This window comes from Pavona decussata, unplaced genomic scaffold (genome assembly GCF_977016875.1).
Source record: "Pavona decussata unplaced genomic scaffold, jaPavDecu1.1 SCAFFOLD_253, whole genome shotgun sequence".
Taxonomy (NCBI): Eukaryota; Metazoa; Cnidaria; class Anthozoa; order Scleractinia; family Agariciidae; genus Pavona; species Pavona decussata.
Window position 1 is genome coordinate 70356 of NW_028145656.1, and position 18778 is coordinate 89133.

At 39.2% G+C, this 18778-nt stretch overlaps 1 protein-coding gene across 4 annotated transcripts in view; it reads right to left on the bottom strand.

The window, feature by feature from the left end:
• LOC146456884 (uncharacterized) overlaps positions 1–16286 on the bottom strand; it is a 36001-nt gene extending 19715 nt beyond the window's left edge. For 2 of the 4 annotated variants that reach the window (XM_085092499.1, XM_085092500.1), the window contains exons 1-16: positions 16152–16286; positions 13866–14225; positions 12175–12494; positions 10941–11079; positions 10406–10725; positions 10017–10155; positions 9131–9462; positions 7722–7860; positions 6157–6482; positions 5028–5166; positions 4274–4602; positions 3787–3925; positions 2329–2654; positions 2006–2144; positions 1052–1377; positions 510–648 (exon numbers count right to left, since the gene is read on the bottom strand). In XM_085092499.1, coding sequence (XP_084948625.1) covers positions 510–648; positions 1052–1377; positions 2006–2144; positions 2329–2654; positions 3787–3925; positions 4274–4602; positions 5028–5166; positions 6157–6482; positions 7722–7860; positions 9131–9462; positions 10017–10155; positions 10406–10725; positions 10941–11079; positions 12175–12494; positions 13866–14225; positions 16152–16206 — 3667 coding nt within the window. In that variant the 5' untranslated portion in view covers positions 16207–16286. The other 2 variants (XM_085092501.1, XM_085092502.1) reach the window with 2 other exon arrangements.
• Between the last annotated feature and the right edge of the window lie 2492 nt (positions 16287–18778).

Sequence of the window (18778 nt, forward strand, 5' to 3'; positions counted from 1 at the left end):
GGCGGAGCATTAGCTGAGGGTCAAGAAATAAAGAAAAGTTCATTTGAAATTTTTGTATGTATATTATTAGCAAGTAATCACATGATTTTTCTCGTGCGATTAGGAATAAATAAGCACGTGTAAAATTACACGTGCTTATTTATTCCAAATCGACTCCGAATCATGTGATTACCCAAACAAATTGCACTGTTGAGAGCCAATCAGATTACAAGGATCACGAGTAATTTCAAAATGGCTGTAATAAAGGGTATAACTCAACCCAGTTTATTTGGACAATCGAGTTTTAAGTGGAGAAAAGAAAAACAAAGAGAATGAAAACAAGTGACAATCCATTTTTGCTGGTTACACTCCTCTATGACGCACCAGGGGAAATATGCAAGTTAGTTAATAAAAGCGAGCATCTGAGCCAAGATGTACCACCTCCGCATTTCGTTCCAAAGATCTCTACAACCCCAAATCTTCCTAAGCCAGTTTAGAGAACAGTAGGGGAAGATAAACCTTTGGAATACCTGGACAGCCGTAGATCTCCATCCTCAATGATATGTGATTGTGCCACTCAACAGGCTCAATCCGGATATACCGTGCCTTGATTGGTGGATTTAATTTGTTGTACACGACAGTGTCACTGTCTGTGTTTCCGTCAAATACCTAGACAAAATAAGGACCAAATTTTAAGAAAAAGTCACTGGTATAGCAATTACAATGAGAACAGCAGTGCACACAGTAATGATTCTAGATCGTAATGCCAATAGCAATAATAATGAATCGTCAAACGAAATCGTTTTGTAAATAGCATATTTTTTTTGTGATTTGCTCACACACTTTCTGTTACGGTCTCTAAAATAGTTTAGGAGGTTCTTTAATTTCTCAAGGCTGTCGCTCTCATGAAATCATGACTATCATTAAATTCAACTTTTTGTTGTTGTTATTGTCGTTGTTGTTTTTTCATTTGGGCCACTCCTTTCTTTTATTCATTAATTTTGAGAGAGTGCTGAACCTTAAAACTCTATTAATGTATCATTTTAAATAAGTCCAAAATACAGCTCCTTACCCATGCTGAGCTGTTTGCCGCTTTCTTGTACAAAAAGAAGATCACTCCATCATCGCTGTACTGCAATTTGTACTTCGTTACCCACTCGTTGTTAGCATTCCTTCCCTGAGTCGCTACACGTGTTACTCTGGCGTAACTACCAAGGTCAACCTGAAGCCATTGGTGGAGATCGTTTCCTAAAGCTGACCAGCCTCCCTGCTTGTTCCCGCTTCTCTTAGAATGCAACCTGCCGTGTTGAGCGGCGTAGTTGTCGTCCCGCTGAGATGATGTAGTTATTTGTGCATCAGAGATTGTTTCACTTTCCATACCAAGAGCTGTTGTGCAAGCTTAATTTATAAGAAAGATAGCAAACATTAGTTAAAAATTTGAAGAACAGTTGAGGTGCTTAGAAATATGATGTCACTGGAAGTGTTTTTATTTTTAACGCTTGTTTTCTCATGTGCTAATTTCCAACGTTCACAAAAGTATAATTGTTATGAACTCTATTGACAACACTTTTCCAGGAATGTTTTTGAAGCCGTTCAAAAAAATCGCAGCACGTGTTTTATCGGGTCTAAAACCACTCGGCTGCGCCTCGTGGTTTCAAAAGCGATAAAACACTCCTGCTTGTTTTTTAATCATTACTTGTCATGCGTTTGTTATTCGTTGCTGTAAGCCACATATAAAGGGGTTTTAACTAAAAATGTTATGAGCATTAGTCATGCCGAAACACGTCTTTTTAAGGCTGTCTAGATTTCGTGTTTTTGTTGTTGTTGTTGTTGTTGTTGTTGTTGTTTTGGAGAGGGAGAGTGTTTATTTGTTTGTTTGTTTGTTTGTTTGTTTTTAGTTTATTATTATTCTACTGCTAACAACAGGTTACTGCATACTTATTATTTATAGACTGTTAAATATCAAAGTGGATAAAAAGATGAATATGCGGCCATTGAACATGACGAACAAGAAACTGTAGAATACCTGGGCATCCGTATATTTCCATTCTCATCGATATGTGATTCTGCCAATCTACCGGCAATAACCGCAAAACAAGTGCTGTGACTGCAGGAGTCAGCTTGTTGTACACAACTGAATCGCTATCGTTATTTCCATCGAACACCTACAATAAAAGGAAAACAACGAACTGGTTAATCGTTATCCATGCATCTTAAAAATTCACCCTTATACCAAAATTTCGCCATTTTGCCAAACTTTGTTTCGCTAAGAAATTTTTTTTGGCCATGTAAACGCACCTTTTACGGCCTTATGCGCCTACTGGCGCGCGGAGATTGGATGAAACCCACCTTTGCTAAGTGTTCCCCTGGCTCCTTATTAAACTTGAACGTTAACGAGTCATCGCTGTACTGTAACTTGAACTTGGTAACCCACTCTTTGTAAGCGTCTCTTCCCTGAGTTGCCACTCCTGATACCCTGGTGTAACTACCAAGATCTATCTGGAACCATTGGTTGCCATCATTTTTAAGAGCGGACCAGCCTCCAGCTATGCTGCCATCTGCTTTGAAATGCAATCTGGCTTGCGCTGCTGAATGATTGCCATCCATCTGTGAAGACGCGCTTAACTGTGTATCAGAGATCGTTTCACTCTCCATCCCAAGAGGTGCAATACATGCTGGATTGTTTCGATAAGATTTGAGGGATAACAAGAGATTTGGCTTAAACAAGCACGTCAAAAATGATGAGAGATGTTTTAGAATAAGGTTGAAGAGATTTGGGGGGGGGGGGGGGGGGGGAGGGCTGGCCAGCAATTTAACACTGAGCATGGAGATAACCAGGTTTCACTGTGTTTTATTATATTGTATAATTATATTGTATTGTATAATTTTCTTTTTCCTATATTATATGGTATTATATTTTTTTCTTTTTTCTGCTTTTGAAAGTCTTGGTGTGTTTATCTTTTTGCTCCAATCCGACTCGATTAGCTTGATTGATTGATTGATTGTTCATTCGCTGTCTTCCAAAAATAGGAAAGCAAAGGAACAGCCATTCTACCTGGTCATTTGGGCCACGTGACGATAGTAATGGTAACGTATTTATATATCACAAGTATCACATAGTCTCGTGGCGGTTTACACTGAATTCCTCTGCGGCGTCGACTGGGACGTCAGCATGGAAAGCCGCTACTGTCAGCCGTTATCAGTCCACCACCCACCAACCCACCCAACCCACGCATGAATGTAAGAGGCAGATGAAATCAGATATATAGATAGACAAACACACCAGGACTACGTCTCCTAGTTTTTTCGAACGGTGTGTGTGTGTTCGTCTCACAGACTAATGGGAGCAAGTGTTGTGAGATGGAACCTACGTTTTATCGTCCTTATCCGAGAAGACTAGAAAGTCTAACCGTTTGCAGATGTCATTACAGAGGCGGCACTTTCTTCCTAGTAATTTAAAGAACCTGCGTGTTGGTCCGGACTGGGTTTGAACACGCGACCTCTCGTATGGTAGTGCGGTGCTCTTCCAACTGAGCTAACCGGTTGGCGGCTTCGCCATTGGCAGATGTTATAACTTATATTTAACGTAACACCCGCTCTGAGTTCTTAAGTACTGTATTTTTAAGACATCGTTTCTTGGTCCGGCCGAGCTCGCTAAGCCAGAACATGCCTACTCTCGCTTTGTGTCTTTAAGAAACATTTCATGTATTTGTTCTTTATCAGATCATTCTGTTTATTTCAAGTAACAGAATGAGAACGTCTGTATCATTTTAAGTAGCAGAATAAGAGCATGATAAACGCAAATACCTTGACAACCATACAGTTCCATCCTCAAAGATATCCAACTTTGCCACGCCACAGGCTGTATCCGAATGTAGCGTGCTGTTATGGGTTGCCTCAAACTGTTGTATACAATGGAGTAATGGTTCTTATTTCCGTCAAACACCTGAGGAAGTTAACAGTAAACAATTACCTGATAAATTAATACACAGCGTAAATCCTCCACGCTCGAAAATGAGTTACCACTTAACACAAAGGGTGTGTAATATACTGTTTGGGGGGCATCCAAGAGGAAGCAGAAGAACGACTTATTTTTTTTTTTTCTGCGTTTAGTATGCTTTTGAAAAGTGATGGACGCGTGAGAGGAGCGCGCAGACATTATTTTTCCAGCAGTAAATAAAACTAGAGCTAGTTTAGTACAATAAGTAAAGCATGTGCAAAAACGAAACAGACTTGCAAAAAATTCCTACAGTCAATGCGAAGGCACATTGAAAGGTGGACGAGGTGACCTTACCTTTGCCGAAGTATCCCCTCTTTCTCGATATGGATGGAAAATTATGCCATCGTTGCTGTATTGCAGTCTATACCTTGTCACCCACTTGTTGTAATACATCCCCTGAGTCGCAACACGCGTAACTGCAGTGTAACTTCCTAAGTCAATCTGAAGCCATTGATTGTCCTCTAGTATCCCAGCAGACCAGCCTCCCGACAAGTAATTTGCTCCATTCAATTTCCCATTTAGCCTGGCTCGCTTTGCGGAGTGGCTGGCATCTTTTTCTGAAGAGGCACTTATTTGAGAATCGGAGATTGCTCTACTTTCCATACCGAGAGGTGCAATGCAACCTAAATTGATAACAACAGTGAAGACACATTGATATTCCCTCTAGTGAAATCGTCCCGGTGACAAATTTAAAGGCTTAAAAGAAATTTTGCCGTGTTAATGACGTGAGGGAAGGTTATCTTTAAGTTTTCGAAAATTGTGTAAAAGGTGTTAAGGTTCAAAAATTAGTCTACAACCTGATGTAAAACAATAATGACTTTATTGTCTGCAAAGACTCCAACGAAATATTGATTGCCCCGTCCATTGTCACACTAAAAGCTAAAACTAGATTAATTCTCCTCTATAGCAAATCACTTGTCCGAGATACCTGGAAGATGCCAACTTTCCCAGACCTCGGTGTTATAATCCGAGCGGGTAATAAGAGACTACTTTTTCAGAATTTTATCAGCGAATATATGATTTGAATTTAACAATTACTAAAAAGTACCTTGGCAGCCATACAGCTCCATTCTCAAGGATATATCACTCTTCCACTCCAACGGTAATAACCGCAGGAAGCGTATTGTTACCGGCGGATTTAATTTGTTGTACACTATAGATTCACTATCTTCATTTCCATCAAAAATCTAAATACAAAAGAACATCAAACCTGTCAGAAAAAAATAATATGACGTACACTTCCAAGGTGAATAATATTTCTACCGCAAATTGCACTAGACACAGGTAAAATAAATCTCAAATTCGAAGACGTCCATAGATGACAAAACGCCACGAGAAGATTTGTAAAGCAACATTTCAAAGATTATGGTACGTTTTGAAAGGCAAACGCAATGAAAACGTTGCCGAGTATTTCTTTTCAAACGGAAAATCTTCTTTATTTTTTGTTATGACAACGGGTCACATGTGGCCATCACAATTGAAAGGTCTTTCTGTGAGCATGGCTACTGTCTGTAACATCAGCCACATGAACAACAAGCTAACGCCGCTCGCTTGCTCGGGCAAGCCCAGACCCGAGTAAGCAGTGGAAATCGAGCCTAGGAAACGCCATGATTTAAAACTTTGGAATATGGAACAATTTACAGAATTTGAATGAAATATTTGGTCATTAACTCGACTGAAAATAAGTAACGAAATAAAATATTGGCCTTGAACTTATTTCATACTGAGAGATGCCAAGCAGTGCTTAATCTTTCTATCTGCAATATGGAATATCACCATGGTATTAAAAGATGCCAAAACCAGCTGCTAAAGTCAACGAAATTGGACTCAATCCCTCTGCTCAACCCATAGTGTCAGAGTGAATAGATGCTAAACCACCTGACACACCAAGCATTGATATGTTACTTTAACGTCCAATCAGTAATACAGAAAGTAAAAAAAAAAAGGATAGAAGGCAGAGACATCGGCTTGATGCTGTTAGTATCTCAACGAGGGCACGAGCATCTGGACTAAAGCAAGGGCTTCAGCAAAGCCAGTAAATTTAGCCGGTTATTTTTAAGATCATGCTAGGAGGTGGAACCGCCACTCAAACTCGCGATCTTGCGTTCTACATTGCCCTAAATTCTTAACAAATGAGCTCGATAAACGGATTACCAAAAAGGAGAGAGGCAGCATACCTTTCCTGAATTTCCCCCTCTTTCCTTGTATAAGTGGTAGGTCACTCCATCATAACTGAACTGCAATCTATACTTGGTCACCCACTGGTCATATCCATTTCTTCCCTGAGTCGCGACACCTGTCACTGTGGTGTAACCACCAAGCTCCACCTGAAGCCATTGATTAAGATCACTTGTCAAAGGTAGCCAACCTCCTTGCATGATCCCGCTTATCTTCATGTTAAGTCTGGCCCGATTTGCAGCATAATTGTCATCCATCTGTGAAGAGGCGCTTATTTTTTCATCAGTGACTGCCCCGTTTTCCATGCCGACAGGTGATATGCAAGCTGGATTGGTTGAACAAAAAAAAATAGCGATAATTTATAGAGATAGAGATAGATAGAAATAGTTTATTGGGAAATTACTTCGCAACCAGGAGGCCGAAATGCGTACAAATGCTATAAATACAAAAAAATAATAATACAAAATAGCTTAAAATTATAATACAAAATAGCTTCAAAATTGTACGAATGGGCCATTTTAAAGGATATGAATGTATATACATATTATCAAAACCATGTACAACTATGTATCGTGTAAAAATATAGCCTGTTTGACGGTTCTCAGCGGTGCTAAGTAACTTAACTTGTTGCAGAGCTCGTTGCGCCTATCGTACAGAGTTGACGAGGCAGCACCAATGGAAGTTACCAGTCATATATATTTAAACACTACGGTTACTCACGTCATCCAGTTTAATATTTGGAGAGTTTCAATGTCATGTTTAAGGTCAGTAAATTATATTAAATATGAGACCTTATATGAGACGAAGAAATGCAATATATACCTCCCCGTTTTCCATAAAAAAAGGAGATGTGGAATGGCATCTCAATAAGATCGTGCGCTAAACTCCATTGGATTTTACCTAATGTTATTATTCGTAAGATTTATTCCAGTCTGAATTATTCCTGTAGGCATTTTACTGTACCCTTATTCCATTTGTTCATTCCTCTATAGCATTCGATCGTACTTCTTGCCATCGGATCAATATTAGATGAATCGCCAATCACGCAAAATAGGGGTGGTAGCTCTACACAACTCTTACTCGTATATGGCTGTTCAACAGAGTCAGCCACAAATCTTCTACGTGCAGCGCGAGATAACTCATGTTTAACTACTTCAGTGTGCCATCGGGACTTCAGCTTCTTGAATTTAACTATAATCGGATGGATACTGTGGCCGGCCGATCGCTACGATCCATTGGAAAGTTGTTTTCTGAGTGGTACTGAAGGAAGTTTTGTCCAAAATGCCTTTCCATAAGGAGCTTTGCGTTTCTCGCAACTGGCCGACCAGTTGCGTCAATTTCCAAACAATGCTCTAATATGTGAGGGTGTTTACTATAAACGTACTTTTCCGTTCTCGGATTGTGCCATTTGAATAGTTTGTTGGACAAAGTGGTCCACCGCATGAAATGACCAGGCAAATGAAAAGACGCCCCCTCCCCCCTCCCCTTAATTTAGCTTACACCATCAGAAAACGATGTTTTAAAATTTGCAATAATAACAGCCACAGGAATCATCGCAAAATACCTGGACAGCCAAAAATTTCAATTCTCATTGAAATACGATTGTGCCACAACGAGGGCAGAAGTCGGATGAAGCGCGTTGTGATTAGTGGATTGATTTGGTTGTATACTACGGTGTCACTGTCTTGATTTCCATTAAACACCTGAAAATAAAAGGAAACATTTGCGTAATGCATTTAATTTGACATTCCTTTCTCACCTCCATGCAAACACAGCCCTTGCAGAAAGGAGTTATATAAAAACAAGTTGGCCGCTTCATCGTCTTTTTTCCTGAAGCGCTTAAGAACAAATTCTTGCCCATTGTTCCATCACAAGACAGATAAAATACTTAACTACATCGGTGGAGCAAGCAAAAAAGGCATTAATAAATAGTGCTCATTCTTTCTACATCGTTCTATTTTTCCAAGGCGGACGAACTAGTTAGGGGTGTCACAAATAACGATATAGAAACCTTAAGCAACCATGATCGAAACGACCTACAATATAAATTCATGTTCTTTAACTACGTCGTGATGTCCCTAATTAGTTGACGTTATGCCATATATCACGCTGACAAGGAGCAAAATTGGTAGGAAGAGCCTTCAACTTGGGAGAGAGAATGAAAAATGCAGCCACGGGTGCTCACAGCTGTACCCAAACCCTTCAATTTGGTCATTTTACACTGTCCTTTTTGCGAATGTTTTTTGTTCGTTATGTGCCTTTTTCCAGCGTTCTCGTTGGCGTTGTCGTCTTCTTGATTCACCGGAAAAAAAAAGCCTTCTTGATTCACAAAAAACTGAGGAAAATTGCGCCCAGAGTTCTCTTTTACGCAGAGCAGCTTACCCTCAGGAACCTTATTTAATTAATTTATTAGGATGGCGTTCACGTTCAGATAGAGGAAGGAGGATTTATCAACATTTGTTTGCGTTCTTCGTAAACCCAAAATTAGATCATTTCACATTTTTTTTGGAGAGGAAGGTGAACAAATTTATGAAAATATAAATAACGCACTTTGAGAGCAATTCTTTGGCTTGGTAGTCGTTTGTTTAACTGACGACACTCTGAATTCCCTCTTTTTAACCGCTGGTTAAGGTGACAGCGATAAAGATCTAAGATCTTCTTCACGTCAAAGACTCACTTGTTTGGCCCAAAATAGATGAAATGGCATGAATAGGCTCTGAATAGTGTTTGCTACAATGAGTTGAGGTGTTTAGAGATGGCGCGGGATCAAAAAAGGTTTGAAAGTAACAATGTTGTCAACAAATGTAGTTTAAATGGTCAAATTCAATTTGAGCAGTATAGAATACCTAGTACTACATAATAAAAAGAAAAACAGAAAACTCTTCTCCTTGACTTTCATTTGGGTGGTCGTACTTTATAACATTTCATCCACGCACTCTAAAGTAGTTATACACATTAAATGCAGAGAAATACCTTTGCTGCAGAGTCTCCAGCGTCTTTAATTTTGTAATACAGAAAGGTCGTTCCATCGTCGCTGTACTGTAACCTGTACTTGGCTACCCACTCGTTGTATGCATTCCTCCCCTGAGTCGCTACACGTGTTACTCTTGTGTAACTACCAAGGTCAACCTGCAGCCATTGATTGGGATCATTTATAAGAGCTGACCACCCTCCAGCAAAACCTTCTTTTGCTTTAAAATGCAACCTGGCTTGTGCTGCAGAATGATTGCCATCCAATTGTGAAGAGGCACTTATTTGAGCATCAACGATCGCTTTACTTTCCATACCAAGAGGTACCATGCAAGCTGTTGAATTAAAAGAGCATAAGTCATATTTAGTTCTTTGTTTTACCAACATTCATGAGGTTCCATTTGCGTCCCATACCCAAAGGAAATGAAAGTAGGGAAGAAGAAAGTAAGAAGCCGTTTTAAATGGAGAAATGCGGATAAGTAGAAAGGCTCTTTGGTAGTGAACCAAGTATACATTTCTTACCTCAGTACTTGATTTGAGTCATTCGCTAAATCTGCTATTTCACTATTTGCTGTATACTAACTATTGGATTATATATGCAGTTTTTAGCAATGTACTGGTTCTCCACGCAATGTATACAACTCGACTGATATACTGCCACTGCATCACTTGGCTCGGTTTTCAACAAAACAAAACAAAAAAAGAGAAAAAGATCGTGCATTCCTTTTCCAGTAGCTTGCCGAGGTAATTGGCATTTTGTCTCTTAGTTTTTTATATCGTGGGGCCATTATTGCACCCTTTCCCATCGTTCATGATTCATTAAAGAATTTATTTCCAGGAATAATCTATCTGTATTTATATTTGAAGTAAAATTATTAGGTACGAATACCTGCACAACCATAAAGCTCCATCCTCATTGATATACTGCCATGCCACGCCACTGGCAGCAAACGAATGTAACGTGCTATGATTGGCGGACGTATTGTGTTGTATACAACAGTGTTCTTGTCTTTGTTTGCATCAAACACCTTTATGAAAAGAGAGTAACCAGAGACTGAGAATTTGACCCCACGGTGACCACCCCTTAACCTAAATCACTTTGTCTTAAACGGCCTAGCCCTAGTTCACGATCCAAGCAGTGGACGTAAAGAATAAAGTGTTATAACGCCGAAAGTCGTATTTTATCTTAGTTAATTTCCAATAAATCCATATGGCCCAGTCTCATTTTGCCGGGGTTGAACAAGACATTTTGACAAAATGGAAATAATCGTAGTTTACCTTGGGGGAAGTGTCTGTTAATGCCTTGTAAAACTTAAAATAGCCTCCATCGTCACTGTACTGTAATCTGTACTTAGTTACCCACTGAGAATTCCAAGACGAATATCTTCCCTGAGTCGCTATTCGTGTAACCCCAAAGTAAGCGCCAAGATCCACCTGAAGCCATTGATTGAGATCATTGTAGCGACTTGACCATGAACCATAGCTGGAAGTGTTATTTAACCTGGCTTGACTTGGTTTCCTAGCCCACATTGAAGAAGAGGCGCTTATTTGTGAATTAGCGATTGCTCTACTTTCCATACCAAGAGCTGTAACACAACCTGGATGCAATAAAAATAGCAACTGACATCAAGTTAACAAGAAGTAGAGTAAATTACCGGTGTCCGAACAAAATATAGCACAGGTAGTCTAAGTTATAAGTAAGGACGGGAGATCAATATAAATTTTAGTTTCTATCCTTGAATTATTACAACTGGGACAATTGAACACTCACTTGGTAGTAACCCATGCGCATTACCCATGCTTTGTACATTACCTTGACAGCCGTAGATCTCCATCCTCATTGATATGTGACTATGCCAGGCTACCGGACATATCCTCACAAAGCGCGCTGTTATTGGCGGATTCAGCATGTTGTACATTGGAGTGTCCCTGTCTTTATTTCCATCGAACACCTAAGCAAACAGAGACAGCAGAAAATATCTACAGTTAGAATTGCCATTGGAGTTACCTTCATTCTTAGAAAAGTTAATTCAGGCCGGACTAAGTTTCTAATAAGTCTCCTTTGTTGTTAATCGTTTCATTGACCATTCGCTCTGTAGATCTACCTTTTCATTTTTATCCTCCTTGGGCGTAGGTAATCATTAGTGAACTTATCACAAAAAGTATATGAGAGTCCTATGACGTCGAAATTGTGAGGCATAAAAATGCCCCATGGTGGTCTTATTTAATGGCCGCGCCGGACGGACAGTGTAGAAAAATGCCGCACTAAAGCCCGGAGTGAGATGACTACTGCTGGAATTGACTGGTGAGAACGCCCGTTACTCTCACCAGGCTCGCTGATATTAAAAGGCATTAAAGTAAATTCTGAGCACCTTGGGTAATGTACATGAGGTCGCTTTTTTGGCGTGCGTTTGGGTCTTAAGGACGGCGCCTACTAATACACAAATGTTTTTGTGCGGTTTATGACTACGTGCCGAAAAAGCAGAAAAAATTGGGGATGACCAGGTATTTTTTGAGATAATTAAGCATCAATAATTCAAAAAAGCTGAAAAATACGTATGTATTTGTGTGTTTCTTGAAGCTTTATTATCCCCCAAATTTCTTTTTGGATACCAAGAGCACTTACTGAGTTCTGCTTTATCGGCATTGTTTTAAACAGCTTAAAAGTATCCCTGTATAAGTAGGCACCACCCGTAGAAAACCCGAGTATCTCGAGATGCGCAGAACGTATGCGCAGTAACAAAAGTAGGCACCGTCCTTAAACTGTACAAGTATACTTTCCCCCCGAAAGGTGAGGCTATTTCAATCTGTGATTTGACCTGCAAATAAGTGTAGTTTATAGGCCTAAACGTGTTCATTTTTAATTAATATGAATGGGCGTCTTGGACTGTTACTATGTGTTATAAAATAAAGTACATCATTCCCTTATCGCTCCCTCTTCCTTCTCCATAGGATGAAGAAGGTGACAAACAACATTTCGTCAGAAAAATTGCTTTAGTAGTATTATGGTTTTAATTTTCTGTTTTCTAAGGATATTTAAAGTTTACCTTTGCTGAACTATTTCCTGGTTCCTTGTAAGTTTGGAAGTTGAATCCGTCAACGCTATACTTTATCTTAAACTTTGTTACCCACTGCTGCACCATGTGACTTCTCCCCTGAGTCGCTACTGCTGTTATTGTCGAATAACTACCAAGGTCTACCTGAAGCCACTGGTTAATATCATTCTTAGCTGCGGACCATACTCCTCGCTTGGGTAACCGTTGCTTGTTATTTAACCTGCCCTCTTGGGGGGCACTATCAGAACTCCATTGTGAGGAGGCACTTATCTGGGTGTCGGATATTCTTCTATTTTCCATGCCAAGAGGTTCTTTATTTTAAAGAGAGTGTGAGAAGAAAACAAATCGAGGTCAATAGATTTTCTTCGATACTGACGAGTTGACCATTGATTACGCTTGTAACAGGATCATCGATATTCAGAAGAACAAAGAAACACGTTTTAAGAATCATCGCCACAATGCGGTAGTAAGGGAGTGTTCAAACAGCTTCAACGCCATTCAACATTTTCAAAGTTTGTAAAGTTGAATTGAATAAAAATTTAAACGAATTTAAATTTGACTCAACACGCTTTGAAAAAGCTTTCAACATTTTTCACACATTGAACGAACGACCTGTTCAAACTCTCCTGACATTTGGTTCAACAAAGTGTTCAACGCATGTTGAAGCAAATGTTGAAACCGTTTGACCGCCCTGAACTGATCAAGAGGCCCGAAATAAATAACGTTTAGTTTGATAACTGAGGAGTGCAGTGTAAGGATAAAAGGCCAGGGGGGGGGGGGGGGGAGGAGGAAGAGGAGATAATTTGAGATTCCATATGCATAGATCTATGTAGGAGCGTCAGGGTGATCCTCTGTTGAAAAAGAAAGCAAAAAGCACCATCCGTTTAATGGAAACTTTTTCAGTAACTCTTCCCTCTTACTGTACTCGAATTTTAACCAAATATAATGACTTCTTAATTACGTTCGACGTAAGGAAAACGCATACTAGCTATTCGTGTCGCTTCTTTTTTTGATGCTGTGCAATTTCAGGGTTTGGGCGCCATCTTGGATTGGCTGACTACTCGCTTCGATTTCATGCGAGAGCTTTGAATCGCGCTGGCTAAGTGAAGTCCCGCGGGTTGACTCGCTTCGGTCTGGAGGCCATGAGATCGAACGCACTTCACTAATCCATGATTATTACTTGTTTATAATTTACAGACTTTCTTTCACTCTACATATAATGAGCCTGTCACGGAAACATGCCGGCGGGCAGACGGGGTCGGACATGATCCTTTGAAGCCTTCTGCCATAAATTCCGGCGGCGCAGTATGAAATCTCGCAGTCTGACGGAATTGTCTGCAGGAAGCGCTTTTTGCCCCTCCCACCTCCCCTAGTTGTGGTGAATACACAACTAAGCCACGCTTTAAATCTTTTACTAGGCAGCCGCGCCATGCGGATTCCTCCCATAACTTGGTTTACCGTGATGCAACAATAGATAAGTAGTGAGGATAAATTACTTTTGCACTCAACCTGTGTCAAAAAATTTCCTTGTAGGTGGTCGTGAAATAAAGCATTTAAAAAAACAATTATATCCAGTTATGACACCACGTTTTTGTCCATCAAAATGACCCTAGTGTTTGTAGCCCCCTTGAGCTCAAATAATTCCAATACTCATTATACTCATTATAATGAATTCCACTCACCAGAGCAGTTCTTTGTGTGATAAAAAGCCTGGAAACCAGGGTAGGAGCCATTGTTATCTGATCTGAATATTACAAGCATCTGGTTTGACGTGGAGTACATTCCTTTCTTTGGGGGAGGGTGACCTCCGTAAAACACACCCAACATCCTCCCTTTGGCGTTGTCTCCATCGTATACGTAAACACCATCAGTGTTGTTGTCAGCTTGTAGACTGAAGCTTATGAACTTTAGGTATACATTATGGGATGGACTGACCGTGATCCTCCAGGAACAGAACTGCTCATCCGGGTAATTTTGTGGATAATTTGGGGATTGGAAGACACCATTTTCTGCACGCAGTGTCTCATTGCATGCATGGCATCCTGAGGAGTAAAAATTACGCTTTTGTTACAAGGTGTTAGGTTCTATCCTGGACAATTCTTGTGCTAAGAATGTCAATGTCAAAAAAGCTTCAAATATATTTGTTTAAAATTTTATACCTTCTCACATGAGAAAACGTGAGCACCGACGAATGCTCTTCGTAATTGTGCGTTGCCAAGTAATGTCAAATTGTAACGCATTTGTATTTGCTCATTAATAAAGTTGTGTTGGTAAAAAAAGACTAATACGACAGAAAGGATGAGGATTCAAACATTAATCAATTCGCAAATTTGAAAAACCTCTACTGGGACATCAAACCCAGAAAAACAAATGATAATGTCGAGTTAATATATCTTTAAATTTAATCTCATGTATATTATTTTAGTCATTTTGAAAGGTCCTCACGTGTAATTTTCACTATGACGACATTACATCGGAATTCATTTCACCTTTCTTTTCCCTTATTTAAATCTCTTAATCCTAGTGGATGTAGCCTGAGGAATTCTGGCAGTTAAAGTTGAAGTGTTGATTATCTTAATAGTACTTAGACTGACTTAAATAATTGATTCCTAAGGGATTGTATACACATGATCGTTATTAATACACTCTCTTTAATTTTGAGGCTGAAGCTGAACGTTCTTATATCTTTTTTGGCAACTTGAGCCTTGAGTTATCTGTTATAGTATTTCAATAAATCTTTGGGGAGCAGGGATGGCGCAGTGGTGAGAGCACTCGCCTCCCACCAATGTAGCCTGGGTTCGATTCCCCAACTGCGTCATAAGTGGGTTGAGTTTGTTGTTGCTTCGTGAGGCCCTGTTTAGGTTTTAGGATTATGGTTTGTTACGGTTTTAGAGAAGTGATACGGATTATTGGCCACTAAGATTATGGATTATTTGTGTTGCATTTTGAAATTATGGACTATTATCGGTCACTATGGCATCAATTATTTTGACATAAGAAATTCCGCTGCGAACGAGTATAAGTTAGGGGGGCTGGGCATTTTTCCGTCTCCTCGCTTTCATCAGTTTTGCACCTATCACAGTCCACTTCGCGTTGCTTTTCAGTATCTGAACAACTGGTACAGGCTAGATAAAAAACAGTTAGGAAGCACAAGTTGTTAATTTTACTCCATTCGAATTGTTTTCAAGTTAGTTGTAATTTATTTAATATTAAATTTTTGTAACTATTTTTAAAATAATTGTGTGCTAGTTATTAGGAGTGGCGAGACAAATAAATGAAATGAAATGAAATTTAACTCGATTCGAAGCTCATACGATATGATCGAACAACAAAATCAACAGACGAGCAAAGAGGTATGCAAAGAAAGTTCAAATCATCGCTTCTCGGCTGCCCAAGGCGGGAGCAGAAGCCACTTTCTCGGCTTTTGTTAAAAACAGTATGCTCTCGCAAATATACAAATCAGCAATTCATTACTAATGAAGTATCTTTCATGGAGGCTAAACGCATAGTTAACTGTTTAGCCTTGTTTAGCTAAGATCTGCTTTTCCCGCATAGCCATAAACCACACAAAAATATTTCGGTATTAGTAGGCACCGTCCTTAAAGCAGATCCGGTTTAAATGGCAACCGTAGGATTTCATCCAATGACAGACTTTAACGCTGTGCACAACTACGCTACAGCTCCGGACATTTGGAAAGGTCTAATGAATTATATCAGGAAACCAGTTTTTCAGGTTGATTTTGCTGGCCAGCAGTTTAAATTCTCCTGGACCTGAGCTACTGGCATTTAACATGCGATACTACTAGGGAATTTCAAACCTGACAAGGAGGAAACATTGAGCTCTGCACTGTACCTTGACAAAGTTTCCGCTGCCGACCCACAACACTTCGTAAAGTTCCACTTGTTTACTGAATTGTTTAAGCTGGTCTCTTCTTCAAGAAAAAGATTAAGGCAAATCATGAACTTACCTGAAGATGAGAAAACATATACCAGCATAAAAAGGCTGGCGACTATCGTCATCATCTCTCTGGTGGACGAAGACGCTTAAGCTGCCAAAACAATATTTTTTTCCGGCCAGGCCGACCGAGAGCAATCGAGTGAAGGGTTGTTTATATACAATTAGTCGGCCAAATGCCAGTTGACGTCAATCTATACGTGCGTCACGTCAGCTCATGTTTGGCCGGCTACAACATCCTATTGCATTCAGCAATGAAAGACGGCCGGATGTTACTCTGCCTGATGTCAAAACAAGGGAAGACGAAAGTCAACTCTTTAAAAAAAAAAATAATAAAACGGAAATGCCAGAAAGGAACACTCCAAAATTAAATTTGTCTCAGGCGTGAGATGTAGCGCCTCCATGGTTTGCAAGGAAGGCTTTTAAACTCAAAATGCAGAACAAACCTGGGAGTAGTTTCCTCTGAGCTGAACAGTCATATATCATCATATCATATCTTTATTTACCCTCGAATTTTAGATTAGCTTATGCAGCTAATATCTCTGAGCATTTACCCACTCAACCATGAGAATATACACACAAACACCAGACCACAACACCGGGAACTGCGTCCCCTACTCTTTGCGAACAGTGAGTGGGTTCTTCAACGTCCCACAGAGTTGTTACACACAAGCGTTGTGAGACGGGGCCTACGGTTTATCGTTCTTATCCGAGAGAGCTAGAAAGCCGACTCATTGGCAGACGTCATTACAAAGGCAGTAAAGATGCACAGCTGTATTTTGGATCTATTCGTTCAACAAACAAAGTATCGATTTTTCTAATTTTATAAGGGGAAACTGTTCTAGAATGGGGTACAAAAAGATTGCCTAATTTAAGGACGGGATGTCGCTTTTAATGCACCTCACAACTCCCATAAACAGGGGTCTAGCTTTGGAGGCCCGGCAGCACATACATATACCAATCGAAAAACATGGTCTCGCTAATTTTTATTCTTAAATGTTTGTCCAAATTTGATCTAATTCGAATTCAGTTGACATACAACTCCAAATCAACTTCATATGTCTTACTGCAAAATATTTTATCTGGCTATGCCACTCAAAAGGACAAGACCCAACAATAGGCAGATTTTAACATTTTATAAAGCAGACCTATGAAATAGAAAAAAAACTGCAGAACAGCAGAAAAGAAATGGGATCTTTTGGTGCCTTACCTACAACCTGAAACTTAAGTCTCCACAGCATCGATCTGTATTTTTTTGTTTTTGTTTTTTCTATTTTTGATCTTGACTGGTTGCACTTCCCCACAGTTTTATCTACAATATTATACATAGCGTTAGTAATCTTGCTGCGAGTAGTGTTTTGTACGTAGTCTGTTGTAGTGTAAGTAACGTATTTCGAGTAAGATTAGATTCATTACTTCTATAGTAATTAGAACTGCTACATGTATTAGGCATATTTTTCTGTCAGTAGCGTTAGTAAATTGTAATAGTGTAGTGCAGTTTTAAGTGTTGTATTGTAAGTTTATAATAATGTTGTACAGTAATACTGGTAAATTAATAAAAAAAAACACCACTTTGTAGATACATAATACTGTAGGTGTTGTAATATAAGTATTTAACTAAGTTTATTATTTAACTAAGCATACTATAATTGTAAGTAGTTTTGTGTTGCTAATAAAGTGCTAATTCAAAAAAACAAAAACAAAAAAAACGGAAACGGAAGTTCTAGCTTTGGATATTTGTAACAAGGCCGGAAACCACATGGACATTTTTCCTTAACTGAAGTTTCCCGGGCTTCCCGTTGTAAGTGACAGGAAGTGTTTACTTTTATTTTTGTGAAAGGTCGGTATTTTTTGTACCCTGACAATGCGACAATTTGAGATAAATTTTTGTGTCTAAATCAAGGCAACAGTCATTTTGCCTTACTTGAGTTAAGAATGAGTTTGGAAGTAAATTAATCTGAAATAGTAAAAAAAAAAAAAAAAAAAAAAAACCTGAAAAAAGCTGTTAACAAAAGTTCGAAGAAAATTATATTCCCTTGAAGGGACAGTATCACGCTATTTTTAGTAACGCATTGAAAATTGAAAAGACGCTATTCGGTTGATAGCAGCCAAGATATAATGACCAAAACTCCATTAAAAGACTATGAGAATGCAAAGAAATTATCCACGGATATTTTTCCCGGAGATGACCAATTCAATTTTCGCTATCGTAACGCACTAAAACTCGATTGTACTATAATTTTGGTTCAACCTTTCGTCTCAGTAGAATCACTATGAATATTTCTTTAAATAAGCGATTTAGAAATAAATTTAACACAGTGTTCAAAGTTTAATTTTAGTGAATTTTTGCCCAAAATCATGTCTCCCATGATACTGCCCCTTTAAGGTCCTTCAGAGTGAAAGTTCGGGAAAGAGGATTACAGGTGAACTGAATATGCCTTCAATCTGAACTTGTTTGTCCCTTCTAGCCGTTACTGACTCAGATATTACCAAGGGGGGATACTAATTACGATTATTCATGATGTGTATCTGATCGGTCAAACAAACTGTTATTGCATGATTTGTCAATTCATCTGACTCGTTTTATTGCCAACATGTTAACTAAAATTAAAAGGTATTCAATGAAAGTCAACAACGATA